Below are 19850 nucleotides of genomic sequence, written 5' to 3'. Positions count from 1 at the left end.
TTCGTTCCCTTTGCCGGGTGACCAAAGAAACGGGTGAGTCCTGACTGGCCCTCACAGGCCCCGTCTCAGTCCTGTTGCCTCTGCCCACGAAGGCTTGGTTGGTATTTACCTCCACAGTACTCAGCAGGACCCGGACCGAGAAGCGGTTTCCGCGGGCTCCTTAGCCCTGGGCCAGAGCAGTTCCAGGAGCCGGAACTCAGCCGCTCCGTGCTCGGTGTATGCTCCGATAAGAGCAGGCTCCAAGAAGCAGTCTCCGTGGGTTATCTAGCACTGAGCCTGAGTAATCTGTCTGCAAGCCGCAGGCGAATGGCAGCCTGAAATTACCTGTTCTATGGCTGAATGAGCTGCGGTCAGTCGAAAACAGGGATGGTGACGTCAGCTCTCCAAGATGGTGGCTGCTGGCCTCCTCTGTGATCTGACCGGTGTGGAGAACCGAATTGGACTGCTTCCTTCCCCCGTCTAGAACCCAGAATTCTGCACTGAGTATGGTGCTTGCACAGCTGGCAGAAACTGCAGCACTGTATCCCTGCGTCCCTATCTCTTCGTTTCCCAGCGCGCGCCGCAGACTCTAGCCGCGGGGCGATTTGCTGAATAAGCAGTGTTACCCTCCATGCGACAAATCTCTTGCGTTTGAGTCCCTGCAGCCGATCTTCGTGCAATGGAAATCCTTCCTCCAGGTTCCGGAGCACCCCACTATTGCTCGAAATTCCTAACAAGATAGCCTTTAGCAGTCCTGACTCGTCATTCTCCCACACAGTGACGCAGCACATGGGGGCAATGCACTCCCCTCGCCGCCATCTTCTCCCAACCCCCTACTCTCCAGTTTTAAAAGAGATAAGTATTTGAGTTAATTTCTCCAATTGTACTCTTGATTATATTCAATCTTAATATCTCACATTCTTTCTTTGTAGTCTTCCCATATCTGCCCTCAACTTTGTCATGGTTTCTTTTGCTGACTACCATTGTATTCAAATTTCACTTGGTTAGGAAAAAAAAGCCAAACTCTATTTTTATACCATCTTTATTCCTAGTAACCACAAGCTTTTCTTATTTTTTTTCATTCAATTGAGCATTTATTGAAATAATAGTCTATCTTATTACTTTTATTTACTCTTTAAACCCTGAAAATTTAATTACAATCCCTACCAGTCTTTGGAATGTACCATCTTAAAGGTCAACAAAGGATAAGATCCTTAACTCTCTGCTAGCCTTTTCCCACTCATCGTATTTGATTGCATTCCAACATTATCCAGTAAGTCTCAGTTTTCTGTGTTGACATTGTAAATACTTTTATTTCAAGTGTTGTCCTCTTCACATTCCCCAACCATTATCTCATCCACTCCTGGATCTTTCTGTAGGCTCTTTCTGTGTCACTGATCTGGTTCCTACAATCCAGTCTTGAATTATTTCTCACTTTTTAAATTATTTCTACTAGACTGTGAGTTGGACCTCAAATTTAATTTGTCTGTAATGAAATTTAGCATACTCATTCAGCCTTCCACACCTTACTTCTTTCTTCTACTTTCCTTGTTTTCTGAATAATAGCTTTCTTTAAGGTATTGCTGAATTCCCAATTCCTCTTTGTATCTACCTTGTCTAGAGAAGAGACTAAAAAGCCAGTCATTACAATTTACATAAATAACCTCACTTAATCTCAAAAGTAATTAATATTTCATCAATAAGTTAACTAAGATCCAAAGTGGCCCAGGTGAGTTGTTTAATGTCAGAGCTCTCTAAGGATGGGAACCATGTCTACTTGGCACTAAAATCCTAGACTTTTCACTGTGTAACAGAGTAGTGAGCCTTAAATAGTAATATATCCTGAATCATCAAAGAAATATTCAACTATACTTTTTTAACTGTATTTACTGATCAAAAACAGACAAATATATTTTAGAAAAATTTCTTTAACAAGAATTTAAAGAAATAGGCCAGGCATGGTAGCCTGTAATCCCAGTGACTTGGGAGTCTGAGGCAGAAGTATCACAAGTTCAAAGCCAGCCTTAGCAATTTAACCAGGTCCTAAGCAACTTAGTGAGATCTTGTCTCAAAATAAAATGTAAAAAGGGGTTGGATATGTGGTTCAGTGTTTAATCATTCTGGGTTCAATCTCTAATATCTGCCCCCCTCAAAAAGTAAAAAGTTTTAAAGAAATAAAAACTTTCTGTTAAACTTTGTTATCAAAACACTCTTAACCAGAAGAACATTTTCCTCAAATTCCTAAGTAAACAGAGTTGTATTGTATACTGGACTATGTACATGTTCACTAACATCTTTTATGTTGAGTTCATAGTTGGAAATAGTTGAGTATTTTAGTATATGTTATTAGTTGGACATTTGTTGGTGCTAAAGTCAATTCAGTAATTAAAGATAACATTTAGGTAGTGGCCTTCAGAGTTAACTTACGTTTAGTAACTTACGAATAATCTAAAATTAAATGGAGGCTCAAAAGCTTCACTTAGTGCATAGCATGGAAATATCCTATGAAAGTGTGAAATAACATGATAATTTTTAAGTACGGATTGTACTCTGCCCAAAGGATGAACCATCATTAGGCAATTGCACACTGAACAACTGTTGTTTAAGTACAATTTTATCCAATTTAGACCTAATGAACTTGGTAGATTAGATCCCTGACAAATTAAGATGCAATCAAAACCTCATTTGGATTCTGTGCCATCTAGGTCAAAAAGTTTAAAAAGTGCTAAGTATATTTATTTGGCACATAAAATACATCAACTTTCTTGTCGTTCTTCTAGTTAATTCTTTCATGAATATGTATAGAATATGATTTGTGCTTTAGGGAGTATCATCATGTGGTGAGTGGTAGATGATGATATAAGAGACTTAGTAGAGAGTTCTCTGCCCTCAAGGAGTTTTGTTCCCATTTTTGCTAATTTTTCTCAATCACTCTTTTTAAAATCAAAGGGATCAAAAGAATTTTGAGTTCAAAAGCAAAGTAAGTCTCTCTCCCAGCAGGAGAGTTGACAAAAGGTCTATAATAAATGGTAATGGGAATAAAGAGGCAAAGATGTGTTTTGACATTGTACTCTGTCTCACCTACCTCAGAGGTGCAAATAACACTATGGTTTTATTTGGAACTTTCAGGAAGGGGTCCAGATCATCATTTTTCAGGAATTACAAAAGATGTATCAGAAGAAACCCATGTCTGCTTACCCTGCAGAGAGGGTTGCCCCTACTGTGCTGATGACAGCCCATGCTTTGTCCAGGAGGATAAGTATTTGCGACTTGCCATCATCTCCTTCCAAGCCCTGTGTATGCTGCTTGACTTCATCAGCATGATGGTGGTCTACCACTTTCGAAAAGCAAAGGTAAACCCAGGTACCCTGGTTATGATCTTCCTTCTTTGTACAAAGTTACTTCTCTTTTTTTGCGAATTGAATTTCCAATCTCAGTTACTTCTCTGCTAAGCAGAAAAATGTTTCTATAATAGGATTGAATTAGAGCATGAAAAGTATATTCTTTAGCTTCCAAAGAAAAATAATGTTTAATAACATGATACTTTAATATTTTGTTTTACTGACATCCCATCCTCCTGCTCCCAGCACCAACATTTAGCATGTGGCTCTAGTGCTTCATTGCATTGAAGCATTCTCCTTTACGTCTCTGTTTGTTCTTGACAGGAACTTGTTCTACTTATACTCAATGTATTGTTAGTTTATTTCATATATAGAAGACTTGTTATTTTTTAAGTATTTCTTTTATTTCTCTTAGTCATTTTTTAAGATAGTAAAGGACTCAACAATTTTTGAACACATTATACTCTGAAAAATTTATTCATGACCTTGTATTTGGTTTATAGGATAATAGTGATCCTGGGAAGAACTTACTTTTTTTTTCTTATTCTTCATTAACATTGTTTTATTTATTTGATACACAAACAATTTCATTTCTTTGTGTTTATTTTCAGAATATATAGTCTACGTTCAATAATTTCAATTCAAAACAAAACATTAAAATGATCATCATTTAACATGTTTTGAAATGATTTTTTAAAATACACACTCACATATCTTAGTATTTTAGAAAGTATTTATACTTTGATTATATTAAGACAATCAAATTTGATAGAAGGTTATTGTTCAACTTTCTAATATTAGTTTTATTAATTCCTTGGAAAGCGTGAATCATACAAATAATTGCCAGTATAATTTTTAAGTACATATTCAAGTGACTTGCTTTAGTCCTGTTCTGAGATGTCAGAGTAGTGGAAGCATTGTATGCTTCTCAGGGGTGAATGAAATAATAAATATTATTTATTATTATATTAAATAAAATAATAAAATATTCAAGGTAGAGGTTTCTGGAGAGCTTTCCTCAATGGTCACCAACAGATTATATGTAGCCAGTATTGTAGAATTTGTGGTTCTGGTGATAATACAAAGTAATTGGAGCTATTAGGAAGAAAATTAAGCTTGAAGTTTCAGCCTTTTCTGAGCTCAAATGACTTTTTTATGTTGGCAAAGTTGTACATATTGGTTTAGATTATAGAGTTTATCAAAATTATAAAATGTTCCAGTTAGAAATTTTAAAAAGAAAACAACCTTCTAAGAATGGTATCTGTTACAAAGTCTCAAGTTAACTTTTTTTTAAAAAGGCTCTGTTAAGATTCTAGGAGAATGTATCCATTATGTTAATGTTATAGACTTCAATAGTTATTTTAAATAGACAGTTTCATTAACAGCAACATGCAGCACAAATTAAAATCTAGTTTTGAGTCAGCAAGAAAGTGCAAATAGGCAAGTTGCTATTCATTTAACTAATATGTTTTTCTTTTGCAACAAACCTTATTAAATTGTATATATAATGAAAGAGTAGGCAAATGGAATTAGGAAATATATAAATACTCTATTCTAGATGAAATTGTTTTTTTAAAAAACGGTGGCAGAGCAGATATATTTAATGAACTGCTCTGAAATGTCTCTGACATAATGAATTCATTTACATAGTGTATAACACACAATTCTTTGTGAATATTAGTTGATTTTAATCATTAATGAATCAGTGATACAAGGTAGATAGAATTTTATATTGAATATTAGAAACCTATGGGGCTAGGGTTATGGCTCAAGTGGTAGTGCGCTCTCCTGGTGTGAGTGAGGCACTGGGTTCAATTCTCAGCACCACATAAAAATGAAATAAAGATATTGTGTCCACCAAAAACTGAAAAATAAATATTAAAAAAAGAAACCTGTAATAGAAAATTCTGGAAAAAAACAAGTCTTAATCTATGTTTATGTTAACATTGCCGAAGTTATTAATAATTTGAATATCCCTGAACCTTCATGTGAAATGGCAGGTTATTGACCAAACAGAGCTATTATTAGAATAGATATCCTTATAAACCATTTCAGTGAAATTTCTAGAGATACGAACTAGTAAGAATAGATAGACATTATAGTTTGAAGATGGTCACATTTTAAAGACACAGTTTCACAGAATGTAATATAATAAGTTTAGTAACTTATTAGTAAGTTAATAAAATCAATGAACATAGATCTTGTATATTGAGAAAAGGAAATGTTTCATGCCATTTTCTCTTGTAATTTAATTTACTGAAAGCAATGGATTAATTGTAAAAGCTATAGAACATTTCTAGTATAGAATTTGTAGATTTATAGCATGTAAACTTTGGTTTTGCCTTTTATAATTTTTATGTGTCTTTGCAATGTTACTTTGGTTAAAGCAGAAACCTGAGGACCCTTTTTGGAGTAGTATTGATATCTCCCTAGGCATTTTCCACTACATTCTCACTCACAAGTAAAAGAACAAACACTGCTTAATTTATTAACTCATCTATTTTGACAAAAGAACAAAGCTCTGGTTGTAATATATTAACATAGCAATTGTGTGTCAGTTTGTAGACTCTGCCACCACATCATTTAGATTGGAATCCTGTATCAGTCTCTTGCATTTGTGAGGCTTTGAGAAAATTGCTTAGCCTCTCTTTGCCTAGTTGTCATGCCTCTAATATTAGGATAACACACCATATAAAAAATTAACTAGAAATGGAATATAGACTTGAATGAAAGAGCCAAAACTAATAAACTTTTCTTCCAAGAAAACATAGGCATAAATCTTCAGAACCTTGAACTAGGTAGTGATTTTTAGATATGACATCAAAAGCACAATGACCAAAGAGTAAATAGATAAACTGAACTTCATGAAAATTGAAAACTTTGGGGATCAAAGGACACTATTAAGAAAGCAGAAAGGTAATCCATAGAATGGCAGAAAATGTTTATAATAGTATCCAGAATATATAAAAAATGTTTATAACTAAATAATAAAAAGGCAAAACCAATTTAAAAATGGGCAAAGAATATGAATAGATATTGCTTCTAAGAAAATACAAGTAAGTGTACATATGAAAAGATGTTCAGCATTAGTCATTAATAATATGCAAATCAAGCCCATAATACCAGCTGGCATAGCACAAAATAAATTGTAAGGGTCCGGCGAACGTCGGAGGAAGAGACCACCAAGGGACCACGACTCATACAACAGCAAAAGGGGTTTATTGAGATTCCAGCATGCTGGGGCTCCATGCCCACTCGAGAAAGGAGAGCAGCCCAGAGCCCAGAGCAGGGGCTGAGCACTGCTTAAGTACACTTCTTGGGGAGGGCGGGGACTTTACATACTTCACAGTCTCCTTTAACAAATCATCATACACCGCGGGAAAATCAAACAACAACTCCTAAACATGACTAGTTCATTCATTGGCAGGAACAGGTCAGGCTGGAGTGATAGGTCATTCCTAAGGAGGGGGTTACATTCAAACTGATTGGTTTGGGCCTTGAATACCTACATGACAAGCTGCACAGGGTCTTGAATGCTTACGTGACAAGCTACACAGAGTCCTAGGCTATAAATCAACTAAATGGCCAGTAGAGCATTGTCTTAACTGCCTCAGGAATTTAACCCATGCTTTGCAGTTTAGAAGCAGGTTTACAATGCCTGGTCCTTTACATTTTAACTCAGGCTTTGCAGCTTAGAAACTTTACCCTTTCAAAACAATACAAAAATCCTGGTAACAAGTGTTGAGGATATGGAGAAACTAAAACTTTCATTCATTGCCATTGGAAATGTGAAATAGTACATCCATTTGGAAAATAGTTTTGGCAGTCCCTCAAAAAGTTGTATTATGATATGACTCGGCAATTCCTCTTCTAGTAATATACAGAAGTATAGCAACATTTTTTTTTAGGGGGGTGGTTTAAGGAATTGAATTCAGGTGTGTTCTACCATTAAGCTACATCTTCAGTGATATTTATGTAATAGTTCTTTTTTTAAATTAGAAATTGACAAGAGAGTTAATAACAATGACAATTTGGGGGTTAGAAATAAGATGTTTTAACTGACTTTTAAATGAAATTCTACTAGGCTAATTATGATGCCCTAATGCCTATTTTTATAAAATATAGATAGATAGATCACTTCTTAATTATGGTATAATATCTAAATTTTATCATTTTAGCCATTTTTATTTATACACTTCAGTGGCATTAAATGCAACCATGTTGTACAACCACTGCCACTGCCCATATTCATCTTTAAAAAAAATGGTTTCTAATCCCCCCTTACAATGTGTACTCCTTGATGTATTTAGTCAACAAGAAAAAATTTTTAAGAGTTTAAAATAGAGCTTAGATCTTCAGCTGCATTTCAGAATTGCAGAAATTATTTAGCTCATTTGTAGGTTAACTTTCCTTTAAACTACTTTTTTAGTGATCAGGAATGTCTGCTTTCTGTGGTCACTGGGCATTTGAATTATAAATGGTAAACTTTAGAATTATACCTTTAAAAAATTAAAAGGCAAATTGGATAGATAAATTGTTTGAGACATGTAATAGTAAAGGATTATCATCCTTTATCTAAAAACAAACTAAAACAACAACAACAAAACTCCTCTTAGGAATCAATTATATAAAAAAAAATACCCAATAAAATGTGTAAAATTATTAATTAGAAAATTATAAAAAAGAAATATAAAAATTCTGTATTTCCATGCATAATTAAGAATTCCAAATTTAAGAAATGACATATATTTTTATAAAAATAATTTTCTATGTTTATAAAGTTCTTAGGAACTAGATACTACCATCCATTGTTGATGGTTGTTTAAATTGGTAGAATGGTTGGATGAAATTTGGCATATGAGTAATAAAGTTTAAAAATTCATAGTAGTTTTACTAAAATACCAGATGTCTGCACTGAAGAAATTATATATATGCAGAAAATTTTACAAATATATACATATATGCATACATGTTCATTGTAGCACTATTGATAGTACAAACTGAGAACAATTGCATCTTCAAAACTGTGTTAAGTCATTCATATATTTAAATATATAGCTCATAAATGTGATCTTGTAAAATACTAAGTGATGGGTGAAATGGTTTTAAAGTAGTACTAAATCATCCGCTTCACTAAAACATTTCCACCACTTATTGAAATTTAACTTTCTAGGTATTGTGTATGACACTTTCTAGTTTTTACCCTTCCCTTTTCTTATTCTTTTCCCTCCATCTCTTTCTGCCTATCTTCTGAGAGCCACAGCCAAGTCGGAATGGCCCCTGGCATTTTGCCAGAACTAATGGTTGAGAGGCGAGCCATTAAGATGATGATATTAAGTTAAGCTGTCTATAATTGCTGTGACTCAATGATGCTGGATTGAAACAGACTGTGTATTCAATTGTATATTAGACCTTTACTGTCCGCCTTGGGCGCCCGCTACTTTGGAGTTCCCGTTGAGTTCTCTCGGGGTTCTGAGTGAATGCACGCAGCCCAGTGGAGGGAGTTCCAGTTGGTGTGTGGTGTTCCTGGGGGCTGCGTGGGTGGGTGGCGTTATGGAGAGTTACCAGGGAGCGTGTGGAGTGTGCTGGTGGAGTTTGGAAATAAAGTTTGTTCCTGCTGGAGTGGCTCGTGATTTGTGCCCAGTCAGACTGTGGCACCTACCTTCCTTCATATCTTCCTCCCATTCATCATCTTCTGAGCATCTACTAAGTGCTTAGAAGAATTACCTATATTTGGAATACAAAAATGAACAGGATAAACAAGGGCTGGACCCTTAAGGAGTTTCTATTCCAATGTGGGGCTAGTGATGACAGGCAATAAAGAAGAATATATCAGGCTATGATCAAAATGAAATAGTATCATGTGATATTGAATGACTTTGAAGTTATGGAATTCTTATGGCCACCATTTAAGTTGGGTATTATCCTCATTTTACATTTGAATAAATCAAAGCAAATTATCTTAATAAACTGGTCAGTGTTACTTGGGGAAGTTAGAATTGGCACTCAAATCTGTTTGACTTTACAACTTATATCTTTTAGCTACTGTACTGTACTATGTTCTCATATGTTACAGTGCCATTTGATCTTAAATTTTAAAGCATATAGACCCAGCCAACCCTGCCCAATTACAGTAATGTAAACTGTAGATGGGCATGATTCCTTCTTTCTCTATATTCTGCCTCATCAAAACTTACATGAGATGGACATCATTATCCTAGATACATGTATGATTGCACAATTGGTGCATATCTATACTGAGTATGACCAGAGAATTGAAATGTTGCATTCCATTTGTGTATGATGAATAAAAATGCATTCTGCTGTCATATACAACTAAGTTGAAAAAATAAAAATTATATATTAATAACTAAAAAACCCTTAAATGTCCTAATTCATTCATAATATACCCACTAATAAAATAAATAAATTAAGTTCTTCCACACTCCCAGCTTATGACTTTATAAGTTCATTGGCTCTGCTTATTTCTGTTCTGCACATTTTTTAATTTAATGGCATTCTTAATCCCTTAACCCAAGGAACAAATTATATAATAATTTTTTTTGTGTGTGTGTGTGTGTAAGTATCTGAATGTCAGAGTGGTGGTAAGGGTAAATAAGATAAGAAGAAGAATAGAAAAAATACAAGAAGGAACCTCTTTCTTTGTGTGCTGCCTAAGAAACATCATTTAAATAACCTTCTACTCCATCTGGTGGCAGCAATGCTAATTATGAATTATGAAGAGCATCTAAAGTGATTGTAACATATTTGTATATGCCTTCAGAGATATAAAATACTTAATTATTACCAGACCTCAATTACCAGGTTCTCTTGAGGCACTTGCATTTACTTATGTTTATTTATAAAGCCAGTTATTTATTAAGTAGGTTAAAAATAGCATTTAAAAATTAATGTACTAGTCATAGTAATTTGCCTGCTATTTTAAAAATATTATGAGAGAGAAATAATTGGTGTTTTTTAACAAATTCCCAGCATGTTAATTTTTTAAGTCCATCAAATATTATGTAAGCAAAGGACTTTGCACAATTACCAGTTAATGTGTTCATTAAACATTTGTTCAAGGATAACCAGGTTGGGGAGAGAGAATAATAGTGGTGGGAGACTAGTGTTCCAGAAAGGGAGAGCCACATCTCTGATGGTGCCAAAATGTGAAGAAGCTTGGAGAATTCTAGAGGCCATCATGGATAGAGGACATGAAGAGTGGGGATTGGCTAGGAGTGAGTTTGGAGAGATAGTTTGGAGAGGTCTTGGTGGAGGCAGTGGCAGCAATATGAATAGGGAAGAGTGGCTAAATTTGAGGTAGACTTGAAGATAGAACTCACAAAACTTGGTGATGAATTTGATGTAGGAGGTAAGGAAGAAAAGAAAAATCAAGTTTGATTCCCCAAGGTTTATAGTGTGGGGAACTTGGTGAAGAATAGTATTATTTAGTAAAATTAGGAAGACAGAAAACAGGGAAGAGAGTTGTTTGAAGAATGGGAGAAGGAAAAATCAGAAGTTCCATTTTAGGCATTTTAAGTTTAGCTAAGCTTGACAAACTTCACAAATGGAAATACCAGATTCTAAGTGATATTGAAATTTCACATAAACAATGAATAAAGTTTTAGTATAAATGTGTGCCAAATATTACACGGGGCACTGACACTCAAGCATTATTTATTGTTTATCTGAAATTTACATTTACCTGAGCCTCCTGTAGTTTATCTGTGAACCCTGAGGGTTAACCTGCCTATGAGAAATCAAAGTGGAATGCCAGTTAGATACACAAGCCAGTGCCCAGTGGAGGAGAGGATAGAACTACAAATTACAAGTCAGAATACTTTAAATACAGGAATTTAAGCTGTAATAGTGAATGAGATTATCCACAGAGGAAATATAGAAAAGAGAAAACTAGAAGAAACACATAAGAGTGAACTCTTCAATGTTCTAAAGTAAAGTAGAATGTAAGAACCCTTTGAATTTTTATTTGAGAAGTAGCCAAAGAGATGACAGGGAAGCCGGATTATTTTCTTATTACAAAATTTAGGAGAGGAGAGTGTTTAAAAGTAGAGAACAGTCAACTGTGCTGGTTACTACTGAGTGATAGAATAGAATGAAGGTGGAAAAGATGCAGTGGATTTGGCAACATAGAGGTTATTGTTAACTTTAGCCATGCATTTTTATATAATGGTTGAGAAAGTAGAAAAACCACGTGCCCAAATCTTTCCTATTTGGGAAGAAGCAGAGAAATAGCATGTTGACTAGACAGTGATAGTAGTTAAAAACAAAAAATTCTGAGCTTTACCAGATGGAATTTTTGGATAAAAAGGACATTTTAAGTAATCTTTGGAATAGATAGAAAAAATAAGGGCCAGTGAGATGGAGGAATGGAAAGTATGAGCCAACCCTACTGAGACAAGGAAGGAGAAAGAGATCCAAAACAGAGGAAGTTGTTAACATAACAGATGAAGCAGAGCAATTAAGAAGAACGAGGCCTAAAATAGTGCATTGCTGTGGCCATACCACACTGTTTTAATTATTATGTTGTTACTGGGACTAAAGTAGTTGGTAGCTCATAGTCTTGATGTTCAAAAATATCTTGTATATTTTTAGTCTTTTCCATATAATATTTGAAAAAAAAACAGGTTAAATTTAGAATTCTATTAGATTGAGATTTTTATTTGGATCACATTTAATAGTGCAGAAGCAATTGCCTATTCATATGGAAAAATTAGGCCATGCCCTTATACACAATTTACAGTAAATTCCAAATGGCATTGCATCTATTAGTTTGATTATGGAGTTATTGAAAACTTTTGTCTGAGCCATTTCTGAGCACTAATAGGAGCAGAAGTCTGATTTCAGTGAATTTGGAGGCAGATTGGAGATAGAAAGGTTAAGAATGTAAATATATGCTTTTTCTCTATCTGCTAGGGTAAGCAGCTAGAGGGCATGATCTAATGGCCAAACAACAGAGTGAGGGTTCACGGAGTTTTGTTTATCTTTAAAGATAGAAAATAATAATAATAAATTGTTAGGGAAGGAGAAGAGCAGGTTGAAAAATATAAGGGAAACATGGAATAATAAACAGCAAGGATCCATGAACAGCAGAAGGGAATATTATTCTGAGTACAGGTGGAGCTATTTATTTTGGACAGAAGATCTGTACTTCATTTGTGATTATAGAAGCAATGATGCTGATTGGGCAGGTACTCATAATTTTGTGTTGAAACAACAAAGTAAAAGAAATTTTAGCTTAAATTGTTTGACTGGAATTTGGCACAAGGTAATTTACTGAGTGTTCTTGGTTAAAGTGTGATAGAGACTTGAGAAAACTATTGAAATTTTGGTATAGCCACTGTGGGAAGGAAAGGGGAAGTCCAAGTGCACATAAAGGGATTGCTGAGGACCCAGGGCAAGTTGGAAAGCACAGAGGAAAGGAAGGAAAGTAAGTTCTGTTAAGAGGAAGGAAAGACAGAAAGTTGAAAGATATAAAGTATTAATATAGGTAATTATATTAACTAAATGGTTATCCTCTAAGGAATTGCAAATATTTTGCAAGTGGCATTTTGCTTTATGCCCCTATTTTTTTCTTAAAGCAGATTTGAAAATGTTCACTCTCCAAGTTTGCTCAGTACATTTCCAGCATTAAAATGTGTGACCATTAATTAATTTTAGAGGAATCCCTAGGAGGAAAAGAAATAACAGTAATTATCATCTTCAGTTACAAATGAAAAAATTGATGCCTAACAATACTCCTGAGGTCAGTCTGTTAACCAGTGTACTCATAATTAAATAAAAAATATCCTGCAAATTCAATGAAAAGAGCATATTTTATAATTCTTCAGTACAAGTATTATAACTGCATGGCATCTTGAGCCAATGCTGTCATAGGAGCTTAGAGTATAGCTGTACTTAGGTTCATCCTCATTAAAAGTAAAGCCAGGGCTTTATTTCTTAAGTCATATTTTCCAATATAGCAGAGATAAGCAAATTGTGTATTGCTGTCTATATTGAAAAGTCATGAAAAGAAAAAGAATGTTTCATGACATGTGAAAATGATATGAAATTCAAATGCCAGTGTTCCTAAAGTTTAATTGCAATACAACCACACTTGCTTTTTCTCTGTGTTTTTCTGCATGTTTTCTCTGTCTCTGAGTTCATATTCAAATGATAGAGTTGAATAGTTACAATTCAGACAGCATCCTGGAAAGCCTAAAATATTCACTATCTGGCCCTTAACAAAAATGTGTCATCTCTCTGAAAATACTATAAGTTGCCTAGTTCAATTTCCATCTTATTTTTATTTATTTATTTATTTATTTTTATGTGTGCTGAGGATTGAACCCATTGCCTCACACATGCAAGGTAAGCGCTCTACCATTGAGCTGTTGGTCTCAGTACCTTGCTTCTTGGTGCTAAGCATTCACTGGTGATATACAGTGCATTTTGTCCATGTGCATTCTGATGACTCTTACTAATTTCTTGTATCAGTGTTTCTCAAACACTGGTCATAAGCCATCCTTTGAAGGGTTGAAGAGGTCATTCATACTGTTTCCCAAGATTGTCTGGGATCTTTAGTGTTTTTTGTCTTCTAGCTTTCACTCTTCAACCAGTTAAAATCACAGGGCTCTAAGGCTTCCTTTCCATTGGAGATTTTTAGTGATATCTGTCATGAATCTAGGGATCTATCTTACCCTTCCCTTCCAAGTCCATAAAAGGCATGCTCTATTACTTATAATTACATAATCTGATTTCCTGAGTGCAAACGTTGTGCCTCTTCTTGATGGGTTTTCTACTCTGCAATATTTAAGAGAGAGATTTCTCTGGGGTTTCACCTCAATTGTAGATCTGAGCTCTTCCTCCAGATTACCCCTTGGGTATCTCTTCATCATAGATCAGAGAAAATAAATGGACTGAACACTGACTGAGCACATGAACCTGAGCCACCATCTTCAGACTGAATTGAACTCTGGTTTACTCTGAGAAAAAATAGTATTGACCATGCCTTCAGCTGGGTTCCTTTATAGTAGCCAAATAGCCAATAAAAGAGAAAACAAGTTTCTCAAACAATAGCTCCATTAATTGATTGCTAATTGACATTTGTAGAAGCTGAACATGGGTTTCCATTTTCCCTTTTAATTATCCATATTAGGATAACTGTTTCATTTGGAAGAAGACCAAGCTCACATGAAAAAATTTGAGTTCAAGAGAAGAGCATTCTCACTGACTTTTTAATCTTACTTTGCAAAGTCTCTGAAGCTTTAATTATCTTTGTAATGCTAATTAGCAAAGTGACTATTTTTCATTTACAAACATCCTGGAAAAGTACAGAATTTTTGAGAAATTAAAATTTCTTTAAAGTGTATTTACCCATTCTCATGATCTTCCACTTTTTTTAATCATTTCACCTTAAACATTTCTAAATTTAATTATAATAATATTTTTGATACTGCTGAGAGATTTTAAACATAATATATTATTTTCTACTCCAGAATATAATATTCAGATATGGTTATTTTGACATTATAGTAATTCAGTAAAATTTTAGCTCTAGCACAATATTAGGGTTCTCTAGAGGAACAGAATCAACAGGAAGTATAATTATAAAAAGGGGACTTATTAGGTTGACTTTTGAAACCAGAACCTGGATAGTCCACAATGACCATGTGCAGGCTGGAGAGCTGAGAGAACCAGTAGCTGCACAGTCTAAGAGACTAAAGCTCCAGAAAAAGAGGGATCAACGGTGCTACCCTAGTCTGAGACCTAAGCCTTCTGGAGAATCACTGTTAAAGTCTGCTTTGGAAGAGTGAAGAAGCAAGAATCCAACAATGATTACAGCAGCAATCAACAACCCTCAAGAGAATTGAGCTTCCATCTGCCACTGCTTGTTTGTTATTCCTACTTTTATTCCATCCAAGTCATCATCCTATTGGTTGGTGATGCCCATGGTTAGGGAGGATCTCCATTTCAGTTGGCCATTCCACATGCCAGTCATTCCTGGACACACCCTCACTGACACATCCATAACTCTCTTAATCCTTGGCATCTCTTAATCCAAAAGTTGACAATTTAAATTAACCATTGTAAGGACCACATTTAAAATAGATTAGAGAATTCATATTCTCATTTCTAAACTATTCAGCCATTTTCCTTATGAAAAGTAAGAAGAATAGGAAGATGATTAGTAATAGCAAAATCTTAAAACCAATTTAAAAAGCCATAATCCTTATTGTTTTATGGCAGTAGAAATTTAATTCATAATTACTATGAAGGCTATGATTATCCATATTTACTATTTGTTTACCTTTTTTGTTTGAGCTTCAGGACTCTTTTTTAGACTTCTATAGAATTTTCTCTTCCTACTCAGTGCTCTCCTTAACTGAGCATATACAAATACTTCACTAAGGCCATGGTTCTGTTGCTGTACCCTGGCTATCTGCTTCTATTTAAAAGTATCTCTTTATGTGATTAAGTTAGTGATTAGAATGGTATGTGCTGGCAATGCCAAGATAAACAGTTTTTCTATTATGGGATCTTGTGATTTGAAATTTTCCCCTTCTGCTTTTGAATTCTTTCCATGGTCCTCACCCTTCTGACTGATAGAGACTACTTGGCCTATTTAGACCCTATTATTAGACACTCACTGCTGGTAGGTGACAATTATTCCTCATATTCTTGTGTTGGGTAGGTCTCAGTTAAATCTAATAGACAATCAATTCCAGCTGCAGCTTTTTAAAATTAAGATGAGTAGAACCCTTCTCAAAATGAGTTTCTTAAAATACAATATCCATGCTTGTGTAATTTTTAAATTATCACAGTTATTTGTGAAATACCTCCAGGATTGGGAACCATTAATCTATAATCTTGAAAACGATCTTTTATGTCCTTTTCTATGGCTGGATGTAAACCCCCCAAATCTGTATTTCTTATCTAGGGTAACAGAAATGAGACTTTTATTTATTGATCTTGTGCTTGTCACAGTCATATAAACACTAAAACTTGTGGCTATCATAGTTAATGAATATTTTTGGCTTTTCCTGGTCAGGGAGAAGTAAAATCAAGGAAAGTTATGTTCCTTGAAGATTGTGAATTTCAGGGACAATGGAGCATGAACAGAGAGAGAAGGGGCACCATTCAGTTCAGAACTCCCTTGGTGAAATTAAATTTGTGAGCTGTTTATTTCAGACTATAAAAATAGCTATAAAGGAAATTTATTTTAAAATATCTATGAATTTAGAGAGGGCAGGAATGTGAAATCTGTTTCTAAAAGAAATCAAATGTGGAAGAAAGTCCTTTATTGAACCGCTCTGGATGTTAGCAGTATGAAGTGACTAAGAGAAACAGTTAACTCTGCACAAACCAGAAAGGACTTTTGTGGACTTTTTATTTTTTATTTTACACAAATAAGCAAACAGAGGAATATTTGACTAAAAGTAAATGAGCAGTAATGGACAGTAACAAATTAACCAGTAATGCAGAAGGCAAACACTAATGGTTGACCAGTGAGAGAAATACAGGAAATAACAAAAAGACATGACATAACAAAAGCAGAGAGCAGATGAGAATCACATCTAAATGATAGAGGTTGCTCAAGTTCAATTGAACCCAATGCCCTTTCTTCTGTTTTCTCTGCCTGGGCAACCACAGACACCTCTGTGTTCCAGACCCATGTCCTCAACTGCCTAATTGATATCTTTGTTTGTATATCAGTACATCAGTATGTTTAAAACCAGTGTGTGAATCTTTGTAAAATTTACTCTGCTTTCACTCTTTTGTGAGTCAGGGATCACCTTACCATATATCTGGGAGTCAGAACCACAGTATCATTTTTGACCCTACTCTTTCTTCATTCTCTACAACCAATCAAACACAAAGTCCTGTCAATTTTGTACTTTCAAATTGATCCACTTCTCTCTCTCTCTCCTCTGCCATCACTGTAGTCCAAGAGCTCTTTCCTATATTGTTATAGTATCTTCCTGTATTCATCCACATCTCCTTTACCACACCTGGATCTTTTTTTTTAAGAGAGAGAGAGAGAAAATTTTTAATATTTATTTTTCAGTTTTTGGTGGACACAACGTCTTTATTTTTTTTTTTTATTTTTATGTGGTGCTAAGGATCTAACCCAGCACCCCACGCATGCCAGGCGAGTGCATTACCGCTTGAGCCACATTCCCAGCCCACACCTGGATCTTTTCTAAAATCTGTTTTCATCATTTAATACCAGTTCCTTTTCTCCAAAACCCTATGATGATTTTTCACTGCTGTATCCAAAACCACATTTAGAAGAAAAAACCAACATGATTGGCAATGGTTATCATTACAACTTCAACTCTAACTTCCTTCCCCTTTCTTCTTTTTACTCCAGCTATGCCCTTCTTTTACTTGTAAGATATCCTGGGATTGGATATCTGCTAGTTCTTTATTTGGAATGTTGTTGCTTTTCTTATTTCCATTCCACCTAATCATCTCCTCCTTTTACTCCTTTACATATTCCAAATCTCAGTTTATCTACCAGCATCAATAAAGCCTGTCCTAATCCCTCAGTGCTGGTCAGATTTCTTCTCTATGTCCCATTGCAGTTTTGGAGAGTTTTCCTGTAGAGCAAGGTTTCTTAAACATCTGCACCATTCACAGTGGACTAGAGCTGTCCTCTGAAGAGCTTTGTTCTGGAGAGAAATAAGTAGTATTCCAGGCTTCAGCCACTTAGAATCTATCCACTAGATGCATTGTCAAATATCTCTTGATGGGAACAAATTACTCTCAGTGGTTGAGAACCACAGATTTAGAGAAACTTCCTCTATCTCAGTCTATGATGTATGTCTTTCCCCCCAAACTGAATGCTCTGTGAGTACAAAAACTGTGTGTGTGTGTGTGTATGTGTATGTGTGTGTGGTGTGTGTGTGTGTTTAAAAGAATTGAAAAAAGTCCACTGACGGGGAATGATGTCATCACTTGATTCCAATTTCCTAAGTTGATTCTTTCTTTTATGTCCAGAAGGAAATTTCTTCTATAAGAAATTGAATTATTGAATTTTACACTAGCATACTTTTTAAAAAAATTTAATTAAATTAATTAATTTTGTTTGTTCTTTTTAGATAAACATGACAATAGAGTGTATTTTGACATATTATACATTCAAGGAGCATAACTCATTCTAATTATGATCCCATTCTTGCAGTTGTACATGATATGGAGTTACACTGCTCGTGTATTCATATATGAATATAGGAAAGTTATATCTGATTCATTCTACTGTCTCTCCTATTCCCATTCCCCCTCCCTTCCCTTAATACCTCTGTCTAATCCAATGAACTTCTATTCTTCCCTCCTAGCACCCTTATTATATGTTAGCATCCACATATGAAGGAGAACATTTGGCCTTTGGTTTTTTGGGGATTGACTTATTTCACTTAGCATGATTAGTTTCCAGTTCTGTCCATTTACCATCAAGTGCCATAATTTCATTATTCTTTATGGCGGAGTAATAGTCCATTGTGTGTATATATCACATTTTCTCTATACATTCTTCTGTGAAGGGCACCTAAGTTGGTACCATAGCTTAGCTATTGTGAATTAAGTGGCTATAAACATTGATATGGCTGTGTCAATGTGGTATGTTCATTTTAAGTCTTTTGGGAATATAACAAGGAATGGGATAACTGGGTCAAATGGTGGTTTGATTCCAAGTTTTCCTAGGAATATCCATATTGCTTTCCATAGTGGTTGTACAAATTTGTATTTCCACCAGTGAATCTTTTCCCCCACATCCTTTACAATATTTATTATTACTTGTATTTTTGATAATTGCCACTCTGACTGGAGTGAGATATTTTCACAGTGCAGTTTTAATTTGAATTTCTCTAATTGCTAGAGATGTTGATAAAGATTTCCCTAGAAAAATATAATGGATGCTTCTGGTCCACTACTGAAAAGCTCCAGATCATTAAACTTCTCAAGGGGGGTCCTCCACTTCACTATATCTAAATAGTCACCCTAAAACCTCTTACATTCTTCATCCAGTTTATGATATATTGGTATTAATAACTGTTTGGAGGCAGCCTATATCTATACCATAGCTAATGTGCAAGCTTGAGATGGAGTATGAAACCTTTTATAGATGTAACAGGAATCCATTCTCTACTTTTTGTGAGGTATTTTCAAGCAGCTCCAGGTGACTCGTGAAACAGTTAAACATAAACACATTAAAAATAAGTGAGAAAATAGATTGGAATGGATATACAGAGAAAGTAACTTTTTATTCTAAATGGAAATATCAGGAATGTCTTCCAGAAAAAGTGAGTTTTGAAACTCTCAAAGATGTGTAGGAATTTTATAGATAAGAGAACAGCATTTATAAAGTTCTTGGGATTAAAAAGAGCACAATATATTCAAAGAATGGCTGTGGATGGAGCACAGCATGTAGCTGTGGATTGTTTGATGAGGGTGTAAAGGTTAGTAAGGGATAGAATATGGACAGCTTTAATGCTAACTAACCTATGAAACTGGGATTTATATATAGGAGAA

At 34.9% G+C, this 19850-nt stretch overlaps 1 protein-coding gene across 1 annotated transcript in view; it reads left to right on the top strand.

Annotated features, from left to right (window-relative positions):
• The window catches only part of Gpr158 (G protein-coupled receptor 158), a 480026-nt gene that overhangs the window by 296143 nt on the left and 164033 nt on the right, over positions 1-19850 (top strand). The window contains exon 5 of the mRNA XM_015495224.2: positions 3109-3332. Coding sequence (XP_015350710.1) covers positions 3109-3332 — 224 coding nt within the window. The remainder of the gene's footprint in view (positions 1-3108; positions 3333-19850) is intronic.

Source organism: Marmota marmota, unplaced genomic scaffold, assembly GCF_001458135.2.
Source record: "Marmota marmota marmota unplaced genomic scaffold, marMar, whole genome shotgun sequence".
Taxonomy (NCBI): Eukaryota; Metazoa; Chordata; class Mammalia; order Rodentia; family Sciuridae; genus Marmota; species Marmota marmota.
This window is presented reverse-complemented; position numbering and strand designations above follow the sequence as displayed.